Source organism: Bos indicus, chromosome 3 (assembly GCF_029378745.1).
Source record: "Bos indicus isolate NIAB-ARS_2022 breed Sahiwal x Tharparkar chromosome 3, NIAB-ARS_B.indTharparkar_mat_pri_1.0, whole genome shotgun sequence".
Taxonomy (NCBI): Eukaryota; Metazoa; Chordata; class Mammalia; order Artiodactyla; family Bovidae; genus Bos; species Bos indicus.
Window position 1 is genome coordinate 51,523,499 of NC_091762.1, and position 26,098 is coordinate 51,549,596.

The window sequence follows — 26,098 nt, forward strand, 5'->3', positions numbered from 1 at the left end:
TGCTTTCTTTCAGTCTTGCTACTGACATTTGGTTTTGCCTATTTTTAAACTTTGTCTAAACAGAATAATATTATGTATTCTTGTATTCTGTTCCACATCATGTTTTCCAGAGTCATTTATGTAGCCATAGCCTATGCATTTACACTGTGTATTACATTCCATTGCCTAAGTATTACTACCTTTTAGTTACCGTTTAAGAACAATGAGTTGCTATTTTTTGTTATCATTACCATGTTACATGAACCTTTTTTAATTACAATTTTTACAATAAAAAAATTGTGGGATGATACACAAAATTCATCATCTTACACATTTTTAAGTGTTCAGGTCAGTGGCTTTAAGTACCTCTTACTATTTTGCAACTATCACCATCATCCATCTCCAGAAATCTTTTCATCTTACAAAACTGAGACTTCACACCGATTAAACTGTAACTCCCCATTTCCACCTCCTGTGACAAAAACCATTCTACTTTCTGTCTCCATAAATTTGACTACTCTCAATTACGTTACATAAGTAGAATCATAGACTATTTTTCCTTTTGTACTGGCTTATCTCACTTAGAACAATGTCTTCATTCAGTTGTAGCTGTGTCAGAATTTCTTTCCTTCTGAAGGCTAAATAACATTCTATTTTATGTACTGAATATGCACCATATTTTGTTTATCCTACTAGGAACATTCACGGGCTTCCCTGGTAGTTCTGATGGTAAAGAATCTGCCTGCAATACAGGAGACCCAGGTTCCATCCCTGGGTCAGGAAGATCCCCTGGAGGATGAATGGCAACCTTCCCCCATATTCTTGCCTGGAAAACCCCATGGACAGAGGAGCCTGGCAGGTTACAGTCCACGGGGACACCAAAGAGTCATACACATCTGAGCAACCAAGCAGCAGGCTACAGTCTGCGAGGTCGCAAAAGAGTCGGACACGTCTGAGCAACTAAGCACAAGGAACATTGATACACATATGTACTTGTGTACACAGGTTAAATAAGAAAGAGTTTATACCAAAGAACAGAATGGTCTCAAAGAATGTGTAAATTTGACTTTAACAAATTTGATTTTGCCAAACAGTTTCTGAGAAAGGTTGTATCAATATTTATTTGACCAGAAGTATGAATCTGTGGTCAGTTATGTGTGAGAAATGTAACTCCTGATTTGTAGCTTATCTTTTCACTCTTGTTTTAGAACTTCTAATGAGCAATGTTGTCTATTTTAATGTAGAAAAATTTATCAGGTTTTCCTCTATGGTCTATAATTTTCTATCTTATTTAATAAATTCTCTCCAAGTTCTAAAAACATATTTTTTTACATTTAGGTTCTTAATCTACCTAAAATTGATCTTTGTATACACACTCTAATAGCTATCATTTTTTCTGTATGGATAATTGGGCTTATATAATTTATTAAAAAACCCATCCTTTCTCCACTGATCTAAAATACTCCTGATGTCTTATGTTCAGTGTCCACATAAGTAGTAGAAGTCTGTTTCTGGCTCTCTATTCTGTTCTATGATTCACTCACCTGAATTCATGCCAATATGCAATTTTTAAATGTTCACATACTAACTAAAGTGTAAGCAAAAAAATTTTTGAATGCTATAAATATTTATAAACGAAAAACTTTTAACATAGTCATTTTCTAAAAGGCAAGATTTTAAACAGATATTTTTAGAATTCCATTTAATATAATATTAAATATTAACTCCCACAGTGATGATAATCTTTAAACTTACCTTTCTTTCAGTAATATCATAGACTTTATTAGTTTTGGTAGAAATTTTATATTTCTGTTTTGGTACCTAAAGAAAAGAAAGTATAGTGTATGATAGAATTCAAGTAATAAACATGAACTTTATGGTTAACATTAAGTCATCTACATATTGTATCTTTGGCTAACCCACATCATTAGTTCATGACCTCGGTTTTATTGTTCTTTTTACATGGTATTTTGGTAAATACGAAAGTTAAAAGTCTACATGTTCAAGAAAAAAAAGTTACTTACAATTCCTAGCTTGTTCTGACATAAAGGATAGCCACAGAGTTTGATAATAGAACGCTCATCCACAACATCACTATAGTGAGCAGGTGTGATGAACTTCCCCTGCAACGAAATGAGAGGGGCACTTACTTGACCAGATTATTCAAAAAGTTTATTTATCAGCTCTTTAGGCCTCATTGATCTTATATGAAAACACAGGGATCGTAAAAGTACCAATCTTATAGGTTTGATGTACCGATCTCATACATTTGATAGAATCAGAGGAGAAAATAAAGGAAAAGCACTTAGAAAAGTGCTTCTAGACACATTCTAGGTACTTAGGAAATGTAAGTTATTATTTAAAAAACACAAACCCATAAAACCCCCAAAATTTCTGCCACAGTAAACTATACATCTTTGTAGATTATACAATTCATGAAATAATTGAGGCAAGAGGAAGAGGTGATGCTATTCTGATTACTATATCAAAGGAAAATATTAATAGTATATTTTTTATTTTTAAAAGTGTTACTCAAAAATAAAAATAAAATCATATACAATTTTACCTATTTCTGAAAGCACAGTCTTATAAACAAAGTATATTAAAGGTGTCATTGTGACTCCTGAACAAATTTTTGTGCAAAATCTTCCATCTTCTGAAAAAACACAACAGTGAGGTGACAGTTATAAGCTAACACCAAATATTTTTCTTTGACATTTTCTTGTTCAAATAATCTCAGATCTACCACCCAGAATGATGGGTTGGCTATGTCAGTAGGCTAGAGGGGAATGTTTAAAGGCAAGAGATAGAGTGATGAAGAAAGTCTCAGAAGAGGAGGAAGAAGATGAAGTTGAGCAAATAGGTGGAAGGATGGGTCAAGGCAAAGAAGAATGTCCCCTCTTCTGATGAGGAGGAGTAAAGGCGAGGCTAAGTAAGCTAAGGTGAGCAAGGGAGTGCAGTAGAGAAAAAAATCCAGGTGTCTGCTGTGTTCTCCATGAGTTAGGCAACAGCTTAGCAGAATGGAGTATGGAATTGGGGAAAGCAGTAATGATGGGAAGAGTGGCAGTGGGTGGTTAGAAAGGGTGCTAATTACAGATATAAATGAAATATATATATATATTATATAAAAAATAAACAAGGCCCTGCTGTATAGCACAGAGAACCACAGCAGAGTCAGAGATGATTGAGTGACTTAGCATGCATGTGCACACACACACAAGTGTAACTGAACACTTGGCTGTATACCAGAAACTAACATTACATTGTATACTAACGGAACTTCAATAAAAAAACAACAAACAAACCAACCTCAGTTCTTGAGACAAAGCAGCATTTCTGGTTTGTCTTTAGAGTCATCGAGTATGGAGATTCTGATGCAGTTACCCGTATCAATTTAAATATTGTCATATTTATATTCCTCGTTTAGGAAAATCTCTGAGCCACACCAAGAATTATTTCTACAATAAAATCTCTAGCTTTAATTTTCCATTTCTTTTTTCTCATAAGGATTATGAGGATATAACACACATTTCAAGTTTTTAATGCAATAAAGCCATTAATGAAAACAAAAAAAAATTTTTAATGTAAATGATAATTCTCATGTGTTGATTAAACCATAGGGGGTCTGTATCTCATGTTTTTAAAATATCAAAATGAATGAAGTTACATTAACAGAAATAATGATTTTCTAATACTAAAACAGGACAACATACAGCCTATGAAAAAAGGACATGGCAATCAGCAGTGCAAAGCAAGGAAAATCAAGTAAGATTAGCAGACTGGTTAAAAGAACTACTATTAAGGGATAAAACGTGCATGTTACCTCTCTCAAGTACATTTTAAAGTCATTATAAAACAAAGAATGCATAATAGTAATAGCTGGTTATCTTTAAATGCACAAATTATATAGCGTGTGACTGACAACAAATTCAAAGATTTCAATAATGCAAGGAAGTTTCATGTTATACCGATTTAAAGACTTTATACTATGGAAGTGTTAGTCTCTCAGTCATGTCTGATTCTTTGCAACCCCATGAACTGCAGCCCAATAGGCTCTTCTGTCCATGGGATTCTCTAGGAAAATATACTTGAGTGGGTAGTCATTTCCTTCTTCAGGGGATCTTCCCTACCCAGGGATCAAACTGAGGTCTCCTGCATTGTAGACAGTATCTTCACCATCTGAGCCACCAGGGAAGCTGGTGGCAAACCACTTCAGCGTTCTTGCCTTGAGAACCCCATGAACAGTACGAAAAGGCAAAAAGGTATGACACTGAAAGATGAGCCCCCAAGGTCAGTAGGTGTCCAATGTTACTGGAGAAACAGTTCCAGAAAGAATGAAGAGAGTGGACTGAGGTGGGAATGTCTCCTAGTTGTGGATGTGTCTGGTGGTGTATAGTCTGATACTGTACAGAACAATAATGCATAGGAACCTGGAATGTTAGGTACATGAATCAAGGCAAATTAGATGTGGTCAACCAGGAGATGGCAAGAGTGAACACTGACATCTTAGGAATCATGGACAGGTGATGATGGACAGGAATGGGTGAATTTAATTAAGATGACCATTATGTCTACTATGGTGGGCAAGAATCCCTTAGAAGAAATGGAGTAGCCCTCATAGTCAACAAAAGAGTCTGAAATGTAGTACTTGGGTGCAATCTCAAAAATGAGAGAATGATCTCGGTTTGTTTCCAAGACAAATCATTCAACAACACAGTAATCCAAGTCTATGCCCCAACCACTGACACTGAAGTTGAATGTTCTATAAAGACCTACAAGACATTCTAAAACTAACACCAAAAAACTATGTCCTTTTCATCACAGGGGATTGGAATGCAAAAGCAGGAAGTCAAGAGATACCTGAAATATCTAGCAAGTTTGGCCTTGCAGTACAAAATGAAGCAGGGCAAAAGCTCACAGAGTTTTGTCCAGAGAACACACTGGTCATAGCAAATATCCTCTTCCAAAACACAAGAGATGGCTCTACATGTGGACATCACCAGATAGTCAATACTGAAATCAGACTGATGATATTCTTTGGTGCCAAAGATGGAGAAGCTCTATACAGTCAGCAAAAACAAGACCGGGAGCTGACTGTGGCTCAGATCATGAAGTCCTTATTACAAAATTCAGACTTAAACTGAAGAACGCAGGGAAAACCACTTGGCCATTCAGGTATGACCTAAATCAAATCCCTTATGATTATAAAGTGGAAGTGCAAATAGATTCAACGGATTAGATCTGATAAGGGTATCTGAAGAACTATGGACAGAGGTTTGTAACACTGTACAGAAGACAGTGACCAAAACCCTCCTAAAGAAAAAGAAATGCCAAGAAGGCAAAGCAGTTGTCTTAGGAGGCCTTACGAACAGCTGAGAAAAGAAGTGAAGCAAAAGGCAAAGGAGAAAGGGAAAGACACACCCAACTGAAGGCAGAGTTCCAGAGAACAGCAAAGAAGAAAGCTTTCTTAAATGAACAATGCAAAGAATTAGAGGAGAATGGGAATGGGAAAGATTAGAGATCTCTTCAGGAAAATTGGAGATACCAAGGGAACACTTCATGCAAAGATGAGCACAATAAAGGAGAGACACAGCAAAGACCTAACAGAAATGGAAAAAGTTAAAAAGAGGTGGCAAGAATACACAGAACTGTATAAAAAAAGGTCTTAATGATCCAGATAATCGCAATGGTGTGGTCACTCACCTAGAGCCTGACATCCTAGAGTGTGAAGTGAAGTGGGCCTTAGGAAGCATTACTACAAACAAAGCAAGTGGAAGTGATGGAATTCCAGCTATTTCAAATCCTAAAAGATGATGCTGTTAAAGTGCTGCACTCAATATGTTAGCAAATTTGGAAAATTCAGCAGTGGCCACAGGACTGGAAAAAGTCAATTTTCATTCCAATCCCATAGAAGGGCAATGCCAAAGAATATTCAAACTAACATACAATTGTGCTTATTTCACATCCTTGCAAGGTAATACTCAAAATCCTTCAAACTAGGCTTCAACAGTACATGAAGTGATAACTTCCAGATGTAAAAGCTGGGTTTAGAAAAGGCAGAGGAACAGAGATCAAACTGCCACATACACTGGATCACAGAAAAGGCAAGAGAATTCCAGAAAAACATCTACTTCTGCTGCATTGACTACAATAAAGCCTTTGACTGTGTGGATCACAACAAACTGTGGAAAATTCTTCAAGAGATTCTCCCAAGAGATGGGAATACCAGACCACCTTACCTGCCTCCTGAGAAACATGTGTATGCAGGTCAAGAAGCAGTAGTTGGAACCAAACACGGAACCAATGGACTGGCTCAAACCTGGGAAAGGAGTATGTTCAGGCTGTATATTGTCACTCTGCTTAATTAACAAATGCAGAACACATCATGCAAAATGCCGGGCTGGACGAATCACAAGTTGGAAGCAACACTGCTGGGAGAAATGTCAATAATCTCAGATATGCAGATGATACCACCCTAATGCCAGAAAGCAAAGAGGAACTAAAAAGCCGCTTGATGAGGGTGAGGGAGGAGAGTGAAAAAGCTGGTTTAAAACTCAACATTCAAAAAACTAAGATAATGGCATCTGGTTCCATCACTTCATGGCAAACAGATAGGGAAAAAATGGCAACAGTGGCAGATTTTATTTTCTTGGGTTCTAAAATCACTGAAGATGGTGACTGCAGCCATGAAATTCAGATGCTTGCTCCTTGGAAGAAAAGCTATGACAAACCTAGACAGCATTATTAAAAAGCAGAGACACCACAATGCCAACAAAGGTCCATATATAGTCAAAGCTATGGTTTTTCCAGTAGTCATGTATGGATGTGAGAGTTGGACCATAAAGAAAGTTGAGTGCCATATAACTGATGCTTCCGAATTCTGGTGCTGGAGAAGACTCCTAGGGTCCCTTGGACTGCAAGGAGATGAACCAGTCAATCCTAAAGGAAATCAACCCTGAGTATTCACTGGAAGGACTGATGCTAAAGCTCTAATACTTTGTCCACCTGAAGTGAAGGGCCGATTCATTATAAGAGACCCTGACACTATGAAAGATGGAAGGCAAAACAAAAAGAGGAGGGCAGAGGATGAGTTGGTTAGACAGTATCATCGACTCAATGGACATGAGTTTGAGCAAACTCCAGGAGATAGTGAAGGATAGGGGAGCCTGGAGTGCTGTAGAACATGGGGTCGCAAAGACTCCAACATGACTGACTTAGCCACTGAACAAAACAACAACATAATATAGAAGTAATAATTTATCAATACATACACACTCCCTTAGGAATTCTTCTGAAATATTCTCTTCTAAAAGCTGTTCCACAATATGTAAAGCTTTTCTCTCAAACTCAATCTTCTTTCTCACAGCTGCTTCTAGTTCTGCTTTCCTAAAATTAAAAAAAAATGGTATTTAAGTTATTCTACTTAAGTTTTAGCATAGCCAATTTTCTACATTTTAAAATTAAACACTAACAATGTACTATTTTGCTATTAAGGTTAAATGTATATTTTTAAATGCTGTTCCTTTTGATCCAGTATTTTTCAAAAGGGAAACAAGGTACTTGTTATTGACGTCTGTCATAACAGGATTATTTGACTTCCAGGGCTCAGAGAACAAGGAAGAATTTAGAGTATCCTACAGAAAAGAAAATGGGAGGAAATCTTTTTTTGCCAGTTAAGTCTCTATCATTATTGAAATGATAATTTATCATTCTCTATCATTTCTCTGAGCTTTTACCTAAAAATGGAGGCTTTTCCCTTGAAATCATTAGAAATCAGAAGGGAATGGAGAAGAAAAATATGATTTTGGTTGTTCTCTAAATACAAATTCTTTGTGCTAATTCTCAAATGTTAACTAAATGGCCAGCCTGGTTTAACAGGACAGTCATATTCACAAAGAAGTATTTACTTAATTTTGTTGTAAAGTCTTACTAAATAACTATACTGGTATGACTATACGGTTCAGGAAAACAACAATCTAGGAGGCACCAGTGAAGATCTGTCAGCCTCTGTGGGCCCCACACATATAAAAGCAGAGGCTATCTGATCAAAAAATGGTCCTAACACAGTGTCCTCAATTCCAGCTGCAGTTTAGGGATCATCTGATGAGACCTTTTTTAAAAAAGATACCATGCTCAGGTCCCATTGCAGGCTAACTAAATAAGAATCTTTGAGGATGGGCTCTAATTAATGGTGTTTTCTTAAAAGTGCTCCAGATAAACCTAGTGTATAACAGGGTTGAGAACCAGTACCATGGGAACAAAGATACCAACTATCTTGGTGACTTGTTTGCTACACTAGTTTCTACTGGCCCACCAGAACAACTCTGCTGCCATCCTGGACCTTGACTGCTCTCATATCTGGACCTAGAATGTACTCAGTCCTGAATATTCATTGCAAGGACTGATGCTGAAGCTCCAATACTTTGGCCACAGGATGTGAAGAATGGACTCATTGGAAAAGACCCTGATGCTGGGAAAGATTGAAGACAGGAGGAGAAGGGGACATCAGAGGATGAGATGGTTGGATGGCATCATCGACTCAATGGACATGAGTTTGAGCAAGCTCTGGGAGTTGGTGATGGACAGGGAAGCCTAGCATGCTGCAGTCCATGGGGTTTCAAAGAGTCAGACACGATTCAGTGACTGAACTGAACTGAGAATATATTCACCTTTTCTCCCTACCTTTATTGACTGCCAAGACTTTAGCATCTAATTTCTTGCCTGGAGCAATATGTTTTACAAAAACAATTTGGAGAATTGACAGAAGACTGCCAGCTAGGGACAAATAAGGACATTAAAACAAGAATGTCCCACTGTTCACACTGTTCACTAAACCCAGGGTAGGCAAGGCGCTAGCAGGGAACCTGGAAGAAAACTCAAGGAGTCATAGTAAGTGAAGACACATTTATTCTCTCCTGACTGCAACAGCTGTAGCAGCAGATACACTGTATTCTCTCCTCTCATGACTAATCCAGTGGACACAGCCCTAACACAGCCAAAAAGCTCTTTAGGTGGAGCTCATATGTTTACAGAACAAAAGTGGCCCGTGGCCAAGTGGGTACATCATGACATGCATGCGCGGAGCTCTAAGTTATCTCAGCTGTTACATGACCATGTATTTACAAAACCTGGGGTCAGAGCGAGATGCCCTGGGGCAAGAGAGCCTGACCACCACCACTTTGGTTAATCTGCTCTTTCCCTACAAAGAAGAAACTTGTAATTAACACCTGTTCTCCCACCATCTCATAAAGACCAATCTTACATCAAAAATGTAAAAACGACATGGACACAGATTAAATATTCTTTGTACTGAAAAAAGTTTTCTGTGTAGTGCCAAAGTTCTTTGTACTGAATATACTTAGCTTTATGAAAAACATTATTTTCCTCATTTTGCTACTTACCAATAAAAGCTATGTCATTTACTAAGATCAGACTAGAATGTGCATTAGGAGTTGCTGACTTAAGGAATTACCTCAACCTGCAGGAACAGCAGACTCCTCTGAACTGATGAATATCTACAGCTGTTTCCCATGGACAGCCCTGTCTCAGAGCTCCCTTCTATCCCTCATGACGACACATGGTGTGGTCTACAGCAGTGGTTCTCAAACTTCTGGGCATCAGTGGTCCTTTATAATCTTAGTTTTTGCTTATGCAGATTGTATTTGTTGATAGTTACCATACTGGGATTAAAGGTGAGAAAAATTTCAAGCACTCATGAACTCATTTAATAGTAATATATCCATTATACATTAACATATTTTTAAATGAAAACTTCAATGTGAGTTACAGAATTGTTTTATATTTTCACAAAGCTCTTTATAATTTCTGGCTTAATACTATTCAGCTGGATTGAACGTAGAAGTATTTTTCAGTAGGAATAAATTCATGAAGGATCACTTCTCTCAACACCTAGGCGGTTACCCTCAAGGATCATCCTGGGTGATGATCATCACCTGCAAGCAAATTTCAAGCAAATCATCCTAGGTGATGCTTGAAATACATTTCAGCTTATCTATATTCTTCACTTGGTACTTAGAATAAAAGATAATCTCCTTAGGCATGTAGTCAGATCCACACTGAAGAGACCTGCATATTATCATTATTAACTAAACTTTACTGTTTTATTATTTTCTAAAGCCAAGTATAGTCATTCTGCTCCATAGGAAAACAGATCTCAAATTCATCTGATTTCTCTACTCCCAAATGATCATTATCCCTAACACCTTAACACTTTTGAAACTTAAATTCTATTACTTTATCACTTGAAGTTTTGTTTGCACTTAGAAAATCTGAATTTCTCACCCTAGCCTACTGGTACTGTTTGAATGCAACCCTGCCTCTAACTTACTCCTACACTCCTTTCTTCCTTTGCTCAGAATGCTTCACACGACCTTGGGTATCTCTCCTTTCTTTAAATGATCAAGCTTTTTCTTGTCACATATATTGGTGCTTCTAGCTGGAGGTCTCTCCTCACTACTCTGTCTGGTAAATGCCTACCTAGCCTTCCAATCAGTTTGGTTTTTTTTAATTTAAATTTACATATTTTAATTAGAGGCTAATTACTTTACAATATTTCCAGTCAGTTTAATTATTACTTTTTCAGAGAAGTTTTTCTCTGAACACATACCACCCTTCCTGCCAACCTCTTCTGTTTTTAGTTCCATCACAGTCTTTTCATTTGCAATTATGTATTTATTTGTGATAATTTAATTGGTATTTCTCTGTTCTACTAGATAGGAACTGTGTCTGTACTGTTCAAAATCATATCCTCAGGGTCTCTGAAACTGAAAAACTCCCCAAAGAGAACACAGGCAGAACAGCCTTTGACATAAATCTTAGCAATTTTTAAAAATCTGTCTTCGAAGGTGAAGGGAATGAGCAAATATAAACAAACAGGAAGGACCTAATTATACTTAAAAACTTTTGCAAACAAAAGGAAACCATCAACAAAATGAAGACAATCTACTGATGGGGAGAAAATATTTGCAAATGATATGACCAATTAGAGGTTAATATCCAAAATATATAAACAGTTCACACAACTCAATATCAAAAAAAAATCCAATTAAAACCTGGGTAGAAGAAACACGACACTTTCCCAAGGATGTATAGATGGCCAACAGGCACATCAAAAAATGCTCAACATCGCTAATCATCAGAGAAATGCAAATCAAAACCACAAAATGACATACCACCTCACATCTGTCAAAAAGGCTCATTTAAGTCTACAAATAACAAATGTTGAGGAGGATGTGGAGAAAAGGGAATCCTCCTGTTGGTGGGAATGTAAATTGGTGCAGCCACTTCAGAAAACAGTATAGAGGTTCCCTAAAAAACCAGAACTACCATATGATCCAGCAACTTCACTCCTGGGTATACATGTGAAGAAAATGACAACACTAGTTTGAAAAGACACATGCACCTCAGTGTTCACAGGAGCATAATTTATAATTGCCAAGATACAGAAGCAATGTAAGTGTCCATCAACAGACGAATGGATAAAGATGATGTGGTTTACACATGCCACGTAATACTATTCAGCCATAAAAAAGAATGGAATTCTGCAATTTGCGACAACATGGATGTACCTAGAGGATATTATGCTTAGTGATGTAACTCAGAGAAAGACAAATATTCTGAGATCACTTATATAGAGGACAAATCAGTGGTTACCAGTGGGGAAACAGCAGGGGGAAGGGCAAGAGTGGGGTATGGGATTAAGAGATACAAACTATGTATACAATAAATGAGCAACAAGGAAGTATTGTATAGCAGGGAAATTTAGTTATTATTTTGTAATAACTTAGAATATAATCTATAAAAATATTTAATCTCTATATTGTACATCTGAAACTAATATAAATCAACTAGAGTTCAATTAAAATTAAAAAAAGTCTTATCCACAGAGACGAACACAGATATAGCATATCTTACATTCAGTAAATAATTCTTGAATGAATGAACTAAAGCCAATACTTCATAAAATCATAACTTATATATAGTTACATCATCCTCAAAGATGACATCTATTCTAAGAATTTTGTCCCAGGAGATAAAGGTTGCCTTTTTAGGAGATGCTCATTGAATAGTATAGAACAACTTTCTGCTGAAAATATGGACATGATGTAAACAAAGAAAAACAACAAAAAGTTTCTTGGAGTCTGGCATATAAAACAAAAAGGAAAGTATCTGAAGAGATGAAAAAAAGGTTCCTAGTTAATTCAGGAATGTTTATTACCACTGACATTTTTCTACAGACAGTAATACATTCACCAGCAATCTGAAAGTGTCAACTTGGTTTTCTTAAGGCATGGAAGAGTAGGGGAAATAACAGTCTATGTGAGAGTTTACAGTACTTCTCAGATCGTCCCCTTCTCTCTAAATAATCTTCTCTGAGGTAGTACCTATTACACTTTTTACAAATGGTTCAATTAGTATGTGATTAACAGATAAGTGAAAGCAGCTGTCTGTAGTTCTCATACCTTTGAGAAGCATCTTCTTGGTTCAAGGCACTTGTCTGCTTAGTACCTACCATTAAAAGAAACAAAAAACAGTAGGTCAAGTGTACACGAACACCAGGTTACAGGACAGATTCTTGCCCAAATAAACTGTAGACCATCCTTTCTTCTTCTCCACACATTTCACTTCCAACTCTGTGTGAAAATCAAATGAAATGAGTAGGGAATCCAATTTGGTTTTGCAAGCTAATTATTTTTCTTGTTTAAAATGTACCTCTTTCAGGACTGCATTTTCTCATTATCCTAGTTGCATAATTAAGCACTCCTGAAAGCCTGAGATCTAGGGGCAACCTCTCTCTGTCCCCCTCAATGTTCGTTCTCTGGTAAAGAGGGGTGTGACCCCCCTCAAGAGATTCAGGGCACCATAGGGGCAGCCCACCTGCAAGGAGGACCAGTGCTAGGGTGAAGGCCGGCTGCACTCGGCCTTCCAACGCCCTCCTGGTCACCTGCCCACTCAGACGACCCCGATTGTAGGCTCTCAGGACCTCTCCTGCCCTGTCCCTTAGAGCCTGGAGCACAGCCAGCCCATTTTGGGGGAAATCTTGGAAGACTAGCGTCAAGAGATGGGGATTCGGACGAAGGTCTTTTCCAGAAGGCGACAGTTCGGCGGTAGAAAGCTCTTGGCCTTCTTGCCCCCGAGGATCTCCTTCCCTGGGGCAGCCTTTCGGGAGCGCCCACATGCCTCCATCTGGAATTCTGTCGGGGCCGAATCCTCAGTTCCAAACTTGGGAACAGGCCCTTCCTCCTACCTGCGACATCTCGGGAGGCGCGGGAACGCCGGGCTTTGCGGCCCGCAGAGCACGGTCCGACCCAGTCAGCCATGGGGTGCGTCGTCAGTGTCGGAACCGACCTTGGCGTCTTTCCCCCCCAAGACTCCGCCTCCCGTCGCGCAGCGCGGGGCGGGGCCGGCCAGGAGGGGAGGGACCCGGAAAGCAGCGCGGCGGCGGCGGCTGCGGAGGAGAGCCGCGAGCGGGGAGAGAGGCCTGGCGGTAGGTGGATACACGCGGGGTCCCTGGCGGCCGGGGCTCGCGGTGGGAGGTGAGCCGCGGAGGACCCGGCGTCGGGGCCGAGGCCTCCTTGAGGTCTGGGGCCCAATGGCCGACGCAGGCAGGAACCGGGAGAAATGGCTTCCCTTGGATGCCGCCTGCACGCGCGCTGGGGTTTTATTCGCCCTGCAGCCGGCTGCTGTGAGGATCCGGCGGAACCCCGCCTCTACTACTGGGCTGGGAACCCGGCGGTATAGCCCTGAGGGCGGCCTGTTGCCTGTTTTCGCGCGATACAGTGATTTCACTATATGGGGCGGGGCGCAGTACATCTGTTACAGACAGATGCCCGGGTCTGTAATGCTTGTTACTTTTGGGGTGGAAGGCATCCCAACTTTCATCCCCTCCAGGTGTTACACTCCAATTTCTGTCAAGTGCGACTTAAAAAAAAAATAAAGAAGAAAAGAAAAAGGCTCCCTGATAGTTAGAATTGATTGCAGGCCCACCTTTGGGCGGGAGGGGGTGGGGGGGCGGGGGAGACTGTCTTTTAAAAGATCTTAGTGTAAATTTGTGCTACCTCTTGGGAATGAACTAAAGAATTTCTTTCCCCTTCAGTTTATCTTTCAAAATTTTGCTCCAAAAAAACGTAAAGGATGAAACAAGAGGTTTTTGTTGTTTTGGTTTTTGTTTTAATTTCTTAGGCTAACGTTTCAGTAAAAAATTTTCAGCTTTAAAAACCTTCCATTTTCTTTATTGTATTTATTAATAATTCATCAGAATGAAGTAACTTATAATTCAGTATAGTATTACTGATAGTTAACAGTGTATTTATATTATCAATTTCAGCATCAAAACTGGGAAAAATAAGGAATGGCTGTGGAGGAACTACAGTCCATCATAAAGAGATGTGTAAGTAATTTTTTCTGTTTTTGTTTTTAATGACATTTAATGACCTTTCAGAATATGGGAAGAGCACAGTTTATTTTTAATTACATCTGCAGTCACTCAAATTGTTAATCTAATTTAATCCTTGCTTTTTTTGACCTATGAATAAATAGCATGAAGGCAGGAAGACAGATTGGATATGTCACTTGAGGAAATAATCTTTACACTTTTAATGCGGATCCTTATCATAGATTTCTTTGGCACAGTGGATTTCAAGGTGATTTATTGAAGTATTTTTTAGCCTAATCCTAATTTTCATACATATGCTTATGTGCAGCTTATCTAGAATTTAAACAGATTTCTTTTTTTTAGAGAAAAATCAAATAGTTATTGAATTTCCATTTGCCTAAACATACTTGTTTTTTTGTTTGTTTTTGCCAGCAAATCCTAGAAGAGCAAGACTTTAAAGAGGAAGATTTTGGCCTGTTTCAGTTAGCAGGCCAAAGATGTATAGATGAAGGGCACATAGATCAGCTATTAGAAATTATTCAGAATGAAAAGAATAAGGTAAGTACAATCTTTCTGTGTACTTTTTTAGTCTTTACTAGTAAGAGAATAGGCACATGATACTATCATTCATCCATTCATTTTTTTCAGCAAACATTTAAGAATCAACTTAAAGATCCACTGTAGAAAACTGTGGAAAATAAAAAGGAAATAAGATCAATTATATACTTTAAGGTGCTTACAGTCTAGTGGAAGATATAAACATGTAAAGAACTAGCAATAAAGAGGCAGAATAAACAGATGGTTTATATCTGTTAAGTCATTTAGCTTCTCCAGAATAAGTGTTACAGTTGAAATATAAGTAAAATGCAAATAATATTTTGGGAGAGCTGGATGACCTTATTGGCCAATATCATCCGGCTATAATTGTCTCAGAAATCATTCTGCACAATGGGAAAGGATCTTCTTGGGATCAGGAACAGGTGGGACACAGTGTTTATAACACCACCTAATTTTGTCTTCGGACTCATCCCAGCCCCACACTTCCTATATGAGAGATCATCTTGTTTCAAGGAACATACTTTATAGTCCTATTTATTTATACAGTTTTTGTAGGGACTTCCTGGCAGTCCAGTGGTTAAGACTGGGTTCTTCCTTTGCAGGGGACACAGGTTCCATCCCTGGTCAGGGAACAAAAATCTGGCATGCCATGTGACTCCACCAAAAAAAAATTTTTTTCTTTGTTATAACATTCTAGTCATTCTGGCCTAGGATTACATACAGGGCACCTTGATTGTATTTAGATTACTAAAACCTTTTAATCATACATTGTTACAGAATCTCTTACTAGTTCAAAGGTCTTATCTCTTTTTATTTATAATTTTTTTTTAGTAAATATTAGGATGTTTTATTTAGTACATTTGTTTTTGATATGTATTTGTAATACCACTGTAGCCCCAAATAAAATAATGCTTTCTTTAACTCCTTGGTTTTTTCCAATTGCATTCTCAGAGGAGAACCTTTGAGAGTACCTTACTTTTAGCTACGTTTGATAAATACTAATGAGTTGAAGTAGAATGCAGGTCAGAGAAGTGGAGTATATTGCCAGTAGTTTTAAAAATCAGTGGTTTTGCTCTAGGGTGGCTTGTGTGTTTTTCTTTGAAAAGTTCTTTTAGATTTCTAAGTTTAGAATGGGTAGCAGGAAATTTCTGTTTATTAAAGTTGATTCTGAAAAAGCCAAATTAAGAAAGAAAACTTTAAAAAATAGGCCAGGAGAAAGTGGAAAACTAATACACTTGAAGGCAAACTAGAAATTGGCTAGAAAACTGACTTTACTGCCTTAAAAAAGAAAACAACACGAACATTTTATTTTACATTGCAACATTTTCAATTTTGCTTTGGATTTCAATAAGCTGAAGAGTTACAGTAAAACATGTCACCAAGTTTTTGTACTTAATGGAAAATTTCTAGAAATTGTTCCTCAGTCATAAAACCTTCTTGTATCTCCTTTTATTTTTTATGTCATCCAGAGGCCAGATGTTGAGAAACTGGGGTGAATCCTTTCCCTTTGCTCCAAACAGTTGGCAGCCTATAATACATCTTAATTAAATAATTGCTTTAGAAAAAAAAGGGAATCGGTGGTTTTGATAATGAATGTGAATCACTAATTACAAGTTAAACTTTTAGTTGTATAAGCATTCTGAAATATCTTTGAAAATAGAAGCTGTTTGTAGATGAGAAAGTTGATGAAGTGGTATCCCCTTTATGTTTACAGAAGTTACGTGATTATAATATGCTTAGAGATTCTCCAGTGAACTTTAAAAGGTTCATGAGTGTTGGCTGGATTGCTTTATGAATTGGGAGCAAAATTCTCCGTGAAAATTTTAAGTACTGCTCATATAAAGCAAATTAGCTCTCTTGTTGGAAATAGAGGAACTATTTAAATCCTGGGAAAGACTAACTTACCTGATTAAAAGTAGAGACTCATTTGCCTTTCCTCAGTGTAAGTATTAAAAACCAGTTTAGAATTTGTTATCTCTTAGCTGCCAGTCCTAGGAAGTCAATGGGGAGATGTTCATGGACACACTTGCCTCATCTTTTCTGTTTTTGAGGAAATTGTAAGCTTCACCAGGTTAAGAAAGCTCACTGTGAGAGTCCTGTAGATGGCAGTATTTGCTTTACTCTGAAAACGTTTTTACAGGTCATTGTTAAGAATATGGGCTGGAATCTTGTTGGTCCTGTTGTTCGATCACTTTTAAGGAATGAGAAGGAAGATGATAAAAGAAAGTGTCATTTCCTGCTGCTTGATTTATTGGTAAAGGTAAGTTAACAAAACTAGATTCACTTTGTTGCAATATGCAGCAGTATTTTATAATTTCCTTTAATGTTTTTGGTGAGAAAGCTTTAGTACATGAATATATAGGAGGGAACTCTTTGGAGAAGAGGCCCATCCTTATTTATCAGATGGGCAATTCCATTTCATTTTTCCCAAGTTTTGTGGATGTAAGAATTATCCAACCTTATCTTCATTTCAGTTCAGTCGCTCAGTTGTGTCTGACTCTGCGAGCCCATGAACTGCAGCACGCCAGGCCTCCCTGTCCATCACCAGCTCCCGGAGTTTACCCAAACTCACGTCCATTGAGTCAGTGATGCCACCTAACCATCTCATCCTCTGTCGTCCCCTTCTCCTCCTGCCTTCAATCTTTCCCAACATCAAGGTCTTTTCAAATGAGTCAGCTCTTTGCATCAGGCGGCCAAAATACTGGAGTTTCAGCTTTAACATCAGTCCTTCCAATGAACACCCAGGACCAGTTTCCCTTGGATGGACTGGTTGGATCTCCTTGCAGTCCAAGGGACTCTCAAGAGTCTTCTCCAACACCACAGTTCAAAAGCATCAATTCTTCTGTGCTCAGCCCTCTTTATAGTCCAACTCTCACATCCATACATGACCACTGGGAAAACCATAGTCTTGACTAGACAGACCTTTGTTGACAAAGTAATATCTCTGCTTTTTAATATGCTGTCTAGGTTGGTCATAAGTTTCCTTCCAAGGAGTAAGCATCTTTTAATTTCATGGCTGCAATCATCATCTGCAGTGATTTTGGAGCCCAAAAAAATAGTCAGCCACTGTTTCCACTGTTTTCCCATCTATTTGCCATGAAGTGATGGGACTGGATGCCATGATCTTACTTTTCTGAATGTTGAGCTTTAAGCCAACTTTTTCACTCTCCTCTTCACTTTCATCAAGAGGCTGTTTAGTTCTTCTTTGCTTTCTGCCATAAGGGTGGTGTCATCAGCATATCTGAGGTTATTGCTATTTCTCCTGGCAATCTTGATCCCAGCTTGTGCTTCATCCAGCCCAGCATTTCGCATGAGGTACTCTGCATATAAGTTAAATAAGCAGGGTGACAATATACAACCTTGATGTACTCCTTTTCCTATTTGGAACCAGTCTGTTGTTCCATGTCCAAATCTAACTGTTGGTTCCTGACCTGCATACAGATTTCTCAAGAGGCAGGTCAGGTGGTCTGATATTCCTATCTTTTTCAGAATTTTCCAGTTTATTGTGATCCATACAGTCAAAGGCTTTGGTATAGTCAGTAAAGCAGAAATAGATGTTTTTCTGGAACTCTCTTGCTTTTTTGATGATCCAGCGGATGTTGGCAATTTGATCTCTGGTTCCTCTGCCTTTTCTAAAACCAGCTTAAACGTCTGGAAGCTCGCGGTTCATGTATTGCTGAAGCCTGGCTTGGAGAATTTTGAGCATTACTTTACTAGCATGTGAGATGAGTGCAATTGTGTGGTAGTCTGAGCATTCTTTGGCATTGCCTTTTTTTGGGATTGGAATGAAAACTGACCTTTTCCAGTCCTGTGGCCACTGCTGAGTTTACCAAATTTGCTGGCATATTGAGTGCAGCATTTTCACAACATCATCTTTTAGGATTTGAAATAGCTCATCTGGAATTCCTTCATCTCCACTAGCTTTGTTCGTAGTGATGCTTCCTAAAGCCCGCTTGACTTCCCATTCTAGAATGTCTAGCTCTAGGTGAGTGATCACACCATCATGATTATCTGGGTCATGAAGATCTTTTTTGTACAGTTCTTCTGTGTATTCTTGCTACCTCTTCTTAATATCTTCTGCTTCTGTTAGGTCCATCCCATTTCTGTCCTTTCTTGAGCCCATCTTTGCATGAAATGTTCCCTCGGTGTCTCTAATTTTTTTGAAGAGATCTCTAGTCTTTCCTATTCTATTGATTCCCTCTATTTCTTTGCATTGATCTCTGAGGAAGGCTTTCTTATCTCTCCTTGCTATTCTTTGGAACTCTGCATTCAAATGGGTATATCTTTCCTTTTCTCCTTTGCTTTTCGCTTCTCTCCTTTCCACAGCTATTTGTAAGGCCTCTTCAGACAGCCATTTTGCTTTTTTGCATTTCTTTTCCATGGGGATGGTCTTGATCCCTGTCTTCTGTACAATGTCACAAACCTCTGTCCCTAGTTCATCAGGCACTGTGTCTATCAGATCTAGTCCCTTAAATCCATTTCTCACTTCCACTGTATAATCATAAGGGATTTGATTTAGGTCATACCTGAATGGTCTAGTGGTTTTCCCTACTTTCTTCCATTTAAGTCTGAATTTGGCAATAAGGAGTTCATGATCTGAGTCACAGTCAGGTCCCAGTCTGTTTTTGCTGACTGTATAGAGCTTCTCCATTTTTGGCTGCAAAGAATATAATCAATCTGATTTTGGTGTCGACCATCTGGTGATGTCCATGTATAGAGTCTTCTCTTGTGTTGTTTGAAGAGGGTGTTTGCTGTGACCAGTGCATTTTCTTGGCAAAACTCTGTTAGCCTTTGCCCTGTTTCATTTTGTACTCCAAGGCCAAATTTGCCTCTCTTTCCAGCTATCTCTTGACTTCCTACTTTTGCATTCCAGTCCCCTGTGATGAAAAGAACATCTTTTTAGGGTGTTAGTTCTAGAAGGTCTTGTAGGTTTTCATAGAACCGTTCAACTTCAGCTTCTTCAGCGTTACTGGTCAGGGCATAGACTTGGTTTACCGTGATATTGAATGGTTTGCCTTGGAAATGAACAGAGATCATTCTGTCGTTTTTGAGATTGCATCCAAGTACTGTCTTTTGGACTCTTTTGTTGACCATGATGGCTACTCCACTTCTTCTAAGGGATTCCTGCCCACATTAGTAGATATAATGGTCATCTGAGTTAAATTCATCCATTCCAGTCCATCTTAGTTTGCTGATTCCTAGAATGTCGACATTCACTCTTGCCATCTCCTGTTTGACCACTTCCAATTTGCCTTGATTCATGGACCTGACATTCCAGGTTCCTATGCAATACTGCTCTTTACAGCATCAGACCTTGCTTCTATCACCAGTCACATCCACAACTGGGTATGTTTTTCTTTTAACTCCATCCCTTCATTCTTTCTGGAGTTATTTCTCCACTGATCTCCAGTAGCATATTGGGCACCTACCGACCTGGGGAGTTCATCTTTCAGTGTCCTATTTTTTTTGCCTTTTCATACTGTTCATGGGGTTCTCAAGTCAAGACTACTGAAGTGGTTTGCCATTCCCTTCTCCAGTGGACCACATCCTGTCAGACCTCTCTACCCTGGCCTGTCCATCTTGGGTGGCCCCACACGGCATGACTTAGTTTCACTGAGTTAGACAAGCTGTGGTCTGTGTGATCAGATTGACCTTATCTTAGATCCACTGATTCAGAATCTTCAAAGAGAGACCTAAAAAGATCTATTTTTTTTTAAAGTAGCTTATTATATAGATGTGAAATTAATGCTTGAGATAATTTAGGGAGGTAGTTCATGGCCACACTGATCTTTTGGCAATGTTGAAAGTAAAATCAAATCTCAGTCCTCTTTTTTCGGTGGTATGTTCCCTAAAAGAATATACCACAAAGAAATCTAAAAAATAAAACCTAGAATGCTGGTGATCACAGTGGACATAGAAGTAGCAAATATATTAGGTTTAATTGACCACCTTAGAAAGAGGCTCTGAGTAAAAGGTTAATAGAGTTATAATCCAAAAATGATAGTTAAGAGAGAGAAATTCTAAGGAAAAGTACATTATAAGAAGCCACTTAGAGATCACTGTAAATAAACACAAATATATACTTGGAAAGAAGGAACTCCCTAGGTTTTAGTTATTAACTATGAGAGCTTTCAGAAAAACAAGGCAGGTGAGGTGATAAGACCAGTCAGAAAGCAATGCAAAGTTTTGTTTCTTCAGGAAAGACAAAAGAGACTCTGCACTCATCTAAACACCCTGGCAGTGTGAGATAGAAATGTCCTACCTGCTAGAAGCTCTGGGAAATGAAGGCAGCCTTCAGAATAGACATCAAAGCTCAAAAGAAACCTCAGCTCTGGTGATCAGGCTGTCCTTTCCCCTATTTCTCTAACTTTTCCATTCATCAGTAATTTAAGTCTCGTAAATGTAGCTGTCCATTAGGAGACCTTGATTGTTTGCTTTCATAGAGTCACAGACTCTGGGTTTTGCCAGTGTATTTTTGAAAAACATTTTTATGAGATGTTCTACTCATATGCAAAAATAATTATATTATCTCAGTATATGCCTTTTAAAAATAATAATAATGTGGCTTTAAATACAACTTGTATTAAACAGGTTCAATTGTGAATATTTTTATAGTTATGTAATCCAAAGGAATTATTGTTGGGTTTGCTTGAACTGATTGAAGAGCCCTCCGGAAAACAGATATCCCAAATTATTCTTCTTTTACTTCAGCCATTACAAACAGGTAATGAGTATATTGATACCTAAGTGTTGCTTGTTTTATTTGTGTAAGTGCCTTGACGTTACTCCAAGATGTCAACAGTCTACCAAAGTATAGTTTATGCCTAATTATTGAGTACTCTGCTTAAACTAGTAATAGCAATGCCAAATTGAATCCTGCTGCTCATAGAAAGATGACAATACCTGGCACAGTGTGGGTACCCAGTAAATTGTTGAATGTCATGCCCCATTTCACATGCTTTGTTGTAACCTATAGCTTTTTGCTTAACCTTCCTATCTGCAACTTATATTTAGAATTTTTCCTGTAAACATATTTGAAGGATATGTTTTGGCTGTTCTGCACTGCTCAATCTGATTTTGTTGTGGTAGCCTTGTATCTTAATTATTAAGAATGGTATCAGGCAGGGCATTGCTCAGCCTCTGCCTTAGGAGGTTGGGATTAGGAATAATAAAGGTATTACTGAAGAATGAAACAAGTGGAAAGAAAAGTTTTCATGACTGAGTAAAAAAAAAAGTACTGGTAAGTAATCGACTTTGGCAACCAAGGCAGATAGTATTTGTGCATGGGAAGAGACTACCATTTTATAACCAACATGTAACACAGTCTATCAGAAGGACCTGGGATCAGAAACTAGAGTAAATTTGTTTTAAATGTGAATGCCCCGCAGATTTGTATCAATTGAAATATTTAAAGTCTTCTAGAAAGAAAAATACTACTACATTTCATTTTTACAGTGCTTTATAGTTTATAAGATACTTGATCTTATTTTATGCTTATAACAACCAAAGACTACAGAAAGAATTACTTCTTTAAGTTTTAAGTATGTAACCTGGTAAGAACATACCTAAACAAAATTTCATGGCATCTGTTGTAAAGTGCCATGATCGTAAGGTGTGTTATTATTTTATGCACCCCTAAGAAGGAAAAAAAATACTGCCAGTTAGGCTGTTATATGTCATCTTGATATCAGAGTTGTCAGAATGTGAGGGAGAAACTGTATGTGGTAATTTGGCATTTATTGGACTTATTCTTCATTGTTTACTATACTTCATGAGGCAGCCTCAAGTAATAACTTGGTCTCTGTTTTAGTGATTCAGAAACTTCGTAACAACAAGGCATATTCAGTTGGGTTAGCATTGTCTACACTTTGGAGTCAGCTCTCTCTCCTTCCTGTTCCATACTCAAAAGAACAAATACAGGCAGATGACTATGGCCTTTGTCAGTGCTGCAAGGCCTTAATAGAGTTCACTAAACCTTTTGTGGAGTATGTCATTGATAACAAGGAAAACTCAATGGAAAATGAGAAATTAAAAGATGAAATACTGAAATTGTAAGTATATTTTTAAGAACAATTCATAATGAACTTAAGTATTTGATAGTTCAGTTATTTAAAATGTTCCTTTATTTGTGATGGAAAGTAAATTTAGTTTCAAAATTTGAATTTTAGAAGAATATGGAATTCAGTTGATGTAACATGGGCATTTAATGATATTTAAAAAAATTAAATATCATATGTACATGTGGCTCAGATGGTAAAGAATCCACCTGCAATGAAGCAGACCTAGGTTCAGTCCCTGGGTTAGAAGATCCCCTGGAAAAGGGAACAGCTACCCACTCCAGTATTCTGGTCTGGAGAATTCTATGAACAGAGGAGCCTAGCAGGCCACAGCCTACGGGGTTGCAAAGAGCAGGACACAACAGAGCAACTTTCACTTTTCAAAAAAATTAAAACAAACATCCATTTTTTTTAGTTTACTTATATTCTTTTATAGATTGCCTTTACTTATGGTAAGTGAACAATAGCAGTGGAAGAATAGATAGTTGTAGCTCAAAGAATCTGTTTTTTTCCAGGGGAATTATGTTTTACTCTCCCTTTGAAAGCAGCAAAAGATGCACTAGACAGTTGAAATTCCACTTTGATAACAAAAACAGTAGCAGAGAACCCAGTAGCATTCATACCAGGGGTACTATAGGCTGTGCAAAGGAGTACTGTGTATTGTTGTCAAGCACTTGACACATGGTTAATCCAAATTTAGCGCTGGAAGTGTAAAATATTCCCTGTATTTCAACAACCTGTTCTTAAAAGAGATACTAGAATATCTTAATAATTTTTATACTGATAACATTGAAATAATGTTTCTAATATATGGGTTAATAAGATAAATTACTAAAATTCTCTTGTCTCCTACTACTTTTTTAGTGTGACAGCTAACAAATTTTTAATTACATATGGGGCTTTAATTATATATAGGACTGTTAGACAGTGCTGGACTGGATTATATTGAATTACATGTACCAATAATTTTAGTTTTAAAATTTGGGAGACTAAAACTGCTGTCAGCTTTCTATCTTGTCAGGCTAGGATATTAGACCTTTTTTTTTTCTTTTTTACCATTTATAAAACTCATTTCATGAAAGAAAATACATTTTAACTAAAGAAATAGGTAGGGCTTAATCACAGAATAAAGTTTGGTTTTCTAAATAAAACAAATACAGCTCTATGAAAAAAATTACTGCATTGTCCTGATTTTCCCCGAACTTATGAAAACTACATATACACTAGCACTGTCCTAAGACAAATATTCAGTACGCATCAGGCCAGACATGAAAGTGACTTTCTGCACAGTGAGTCTAGCACAGTATTCTTATCTCTCCCCATTAGTAGTAAGAAAAATCTTACATCATTACAGGCCATTGAATTATTGGTTATTTTATTTTTTATTGTTATTTTTCATGTTATTTATGTTATTTTTCATGTGAAAACTAGTTATTTTATACTTAGGAAGTGCTGTATTCAATAGTTACCTATTTCTTAAATTTTAGTTGTTTGAAAAGCTTGAAATGCCCTTTGCTGACAGCACAATTCCTTGAGCAGTCTGAAGAAGCTGGAGATGATCCTTTAAAGTGTTTTGCATCCGAAATAATAGTAAGTACAGCTAATTTAATTTGTTATAAAATCTGTAATCTAAAATATTACCTGCTATATTCTCATCTGCGGCACATGGACATGTAAATTGACACATATGTTAATAAAGCAATATGTATTTTTTGTAGAACATAGTTAAACAAAAAGATGAAAAATAAACAGCAATAATTTCAATAACCAGATATAAATAATATTAACACCTGTACAGAAAAATTCTGCAGTTTTCCTGTGTCTTTTTCCTTTACTTTCACTCAAAACACTTCACTTCTGACATTTCTGGTCACAAAATGTGTGGGTTTTTTCCCCCCATATGAAACAATTCTGCAGTGCCAACTGGGCATCCTACGGTTTAACTCAATTCTGACACTTAACTACCTGGAGATAGTATCAGATTCCACAGGTTAAGGGCTTAGTCCCATGAGACTGCTCCCTATTTCAGATGCCAGTTGCTAGTCTTAGGTTCCCAGTTTACCCGCAACTTCTGTCTGGCTTGGCTACAAATGGGAGATTCCGTGACCTCCTGCTCTTTGGGTTCGATTATTTGCTACAACAGCTCACAGAATTAAAAGGAAACCTTTACTTTATTTTACTAGTTTATTAAATGATATGATAAAGGATGCAGAAGAACAGCCAGATGAAGAGCTACATAGGGCGAGGTGTTGGAGTGTCCTAAGCTTCTAGTCTCATGATGTTGGAATACATCATGATCCCAGGACACTGTGATCTCTAGCCTGGAAGCTCTCTGAAATTCCTATTTTGGGGATTTTATTGAGGCTTCCTCATTTAGACATGATAAAACATTAACTCCATTTCCAGTCCCTCCCCCTCTCTAGAACTGGGGGATGGGACTCAAAATTCCAAGCTTCTAATCATGGCTTGTTCTTTCTGGTTACCACCCCCTACCCAGGAGCCATCTTAGTGCCCACTCAGAGTCTCTTTACTAGAACAAAAGATGCTTCTACTGTCTTATAACAGAAATTTACAGAGGTTTTAGAGCACTTTGTCAAGGACAGGGTTAGACACCAATATTAGAACAGATGTTCCTAGTGCTCTTATCACTTAGAAAAGGTTTCAGGAACCCTGAAACATTATGCAAAATGCTGGGCTGGATGAATCACAGGCTGGAATCAAGATTGCTGGAAGAAATATCAACAGCCCCAGATATGCAGATAATACTACTTTAATGGCAGAAAGTGAAGAAGAACTAAAGAGCCTCTTGATGAAAATAAAAGAGGCAAGTGAAAAAGTTGGTTTAAAACTCAACATTCAAAAAACTAAGATCATGGCATCCAGTCCCATCACTATAGAAGGGGGAAAAGTAGAAGCAGTGACAGATTTTATTTTTGGGGGCTCCAAAATCACTGCTGACAATGACTGCAGCCATGAAATTAAAAGACACTTGCTCCTTGGAAGGAAAGCTATGACAAACCTAGACAGCATATTAAAAAGCAAAGACACCGCTTTGCCGACAAAGGTCCGTACAGTCAAAGCTGGTTTTTCCAGTAGTCATGTATGGATG

The 26,098-nt window shown here is 37.9% G+C and overlaps 2 protein-coding genes across 21 annotated transcripts in view; one reads left to right on the forward strand and one right to left on the reverse strand.

Moving 5' to 3' along the window:
- Window positions 1-13,687, reverse strand: part of RPAP2 (RNA polymerase II associated protein 2) — a 129,821-nt gene extending 116,134 nt beyond the window's left edge. For 9 of the 17 annotated variants that reach the window (XR_011565799.1, XR_011565796.1, XR_011565797.1 and 6 more), the window contains exons 1-5: window positions 13,247-13,685; window positions 12,462-12,507; window positions 7,251-7,365; window positions 2,004-2,102; window positions 1,735-1,800 (exon numbers count right to left, since the gene is read on the reverse strand). Coding sequence is in view for 9 of the 17 variants with exons in the window: in XM_070786109.1 (XP_070642210.1) it covers window positions 1,735-1,800; window positions 2,004-2,102; window positions 7,251-7,365; window positions 12,462-12,507; window positions 13,247-13,319 (399 nt within the window). In the remaining 8 variants the exon portion in view is untranslated. Of the gene's footprint in view, window positions 1-1,734; window positions 1,801-2,003; window positions 2,103-6,218; window positions 6,299-7,250; window positions 7,366-12,461; window positions 12,508-13,246 lie in introns of those variants that run through there. The other 8 variants (XR_002180344.2, XR_011565802.1, XR_011565803.1 and 5 more) reach the window with 3 other exon arrangements.
- GLMN (glomulin, FKBP associated protein) overlaps window positions 13,399-26,098 on the forward strand; it is a 42,285-nt gene continuing 29,585 nt past the window's right edge. For 2 of the 4 annotated variants that reach the window (XM_070786113.1, XM_070786114.1), the window contains exons 1-7: window positions 14,327-14,389; window positions 14,539-14,642; window positions 14,807-14,932; window positions 17,073-17,192; window positions 21,548-21,656; window positions 22,743-22,983; window positions 24,477-24,579. In XM_070786113.1, the coding sequence (XP_070642214.1) occupies window positions 14,565-14,642; window positions 14,807-14,932; window positions 17,073-17,192; window positions 21,548-21,656; window positions 22,743-22,983; window positions 24,477-24,579 (777 nt within the window). In that variant the 5' untranslated portion in view covers window positions 14,327-14,389; window positions 14,539-14,564. Of the gene's footprint in view, window positions 13,487-14,326; window positions 14,390-14,538; window positions 14,643-14,806; window positions 14,933-17,072; window positions 17,193-21,547; window positions 21,657-22,742; window positions 22,984-24,476; window positions 24,580-26,098 lie in introns of those variants that run through there. The other 2 variants (XM_070786112.1, XM_070786111.1) reach the window with 2 other exon arrangements.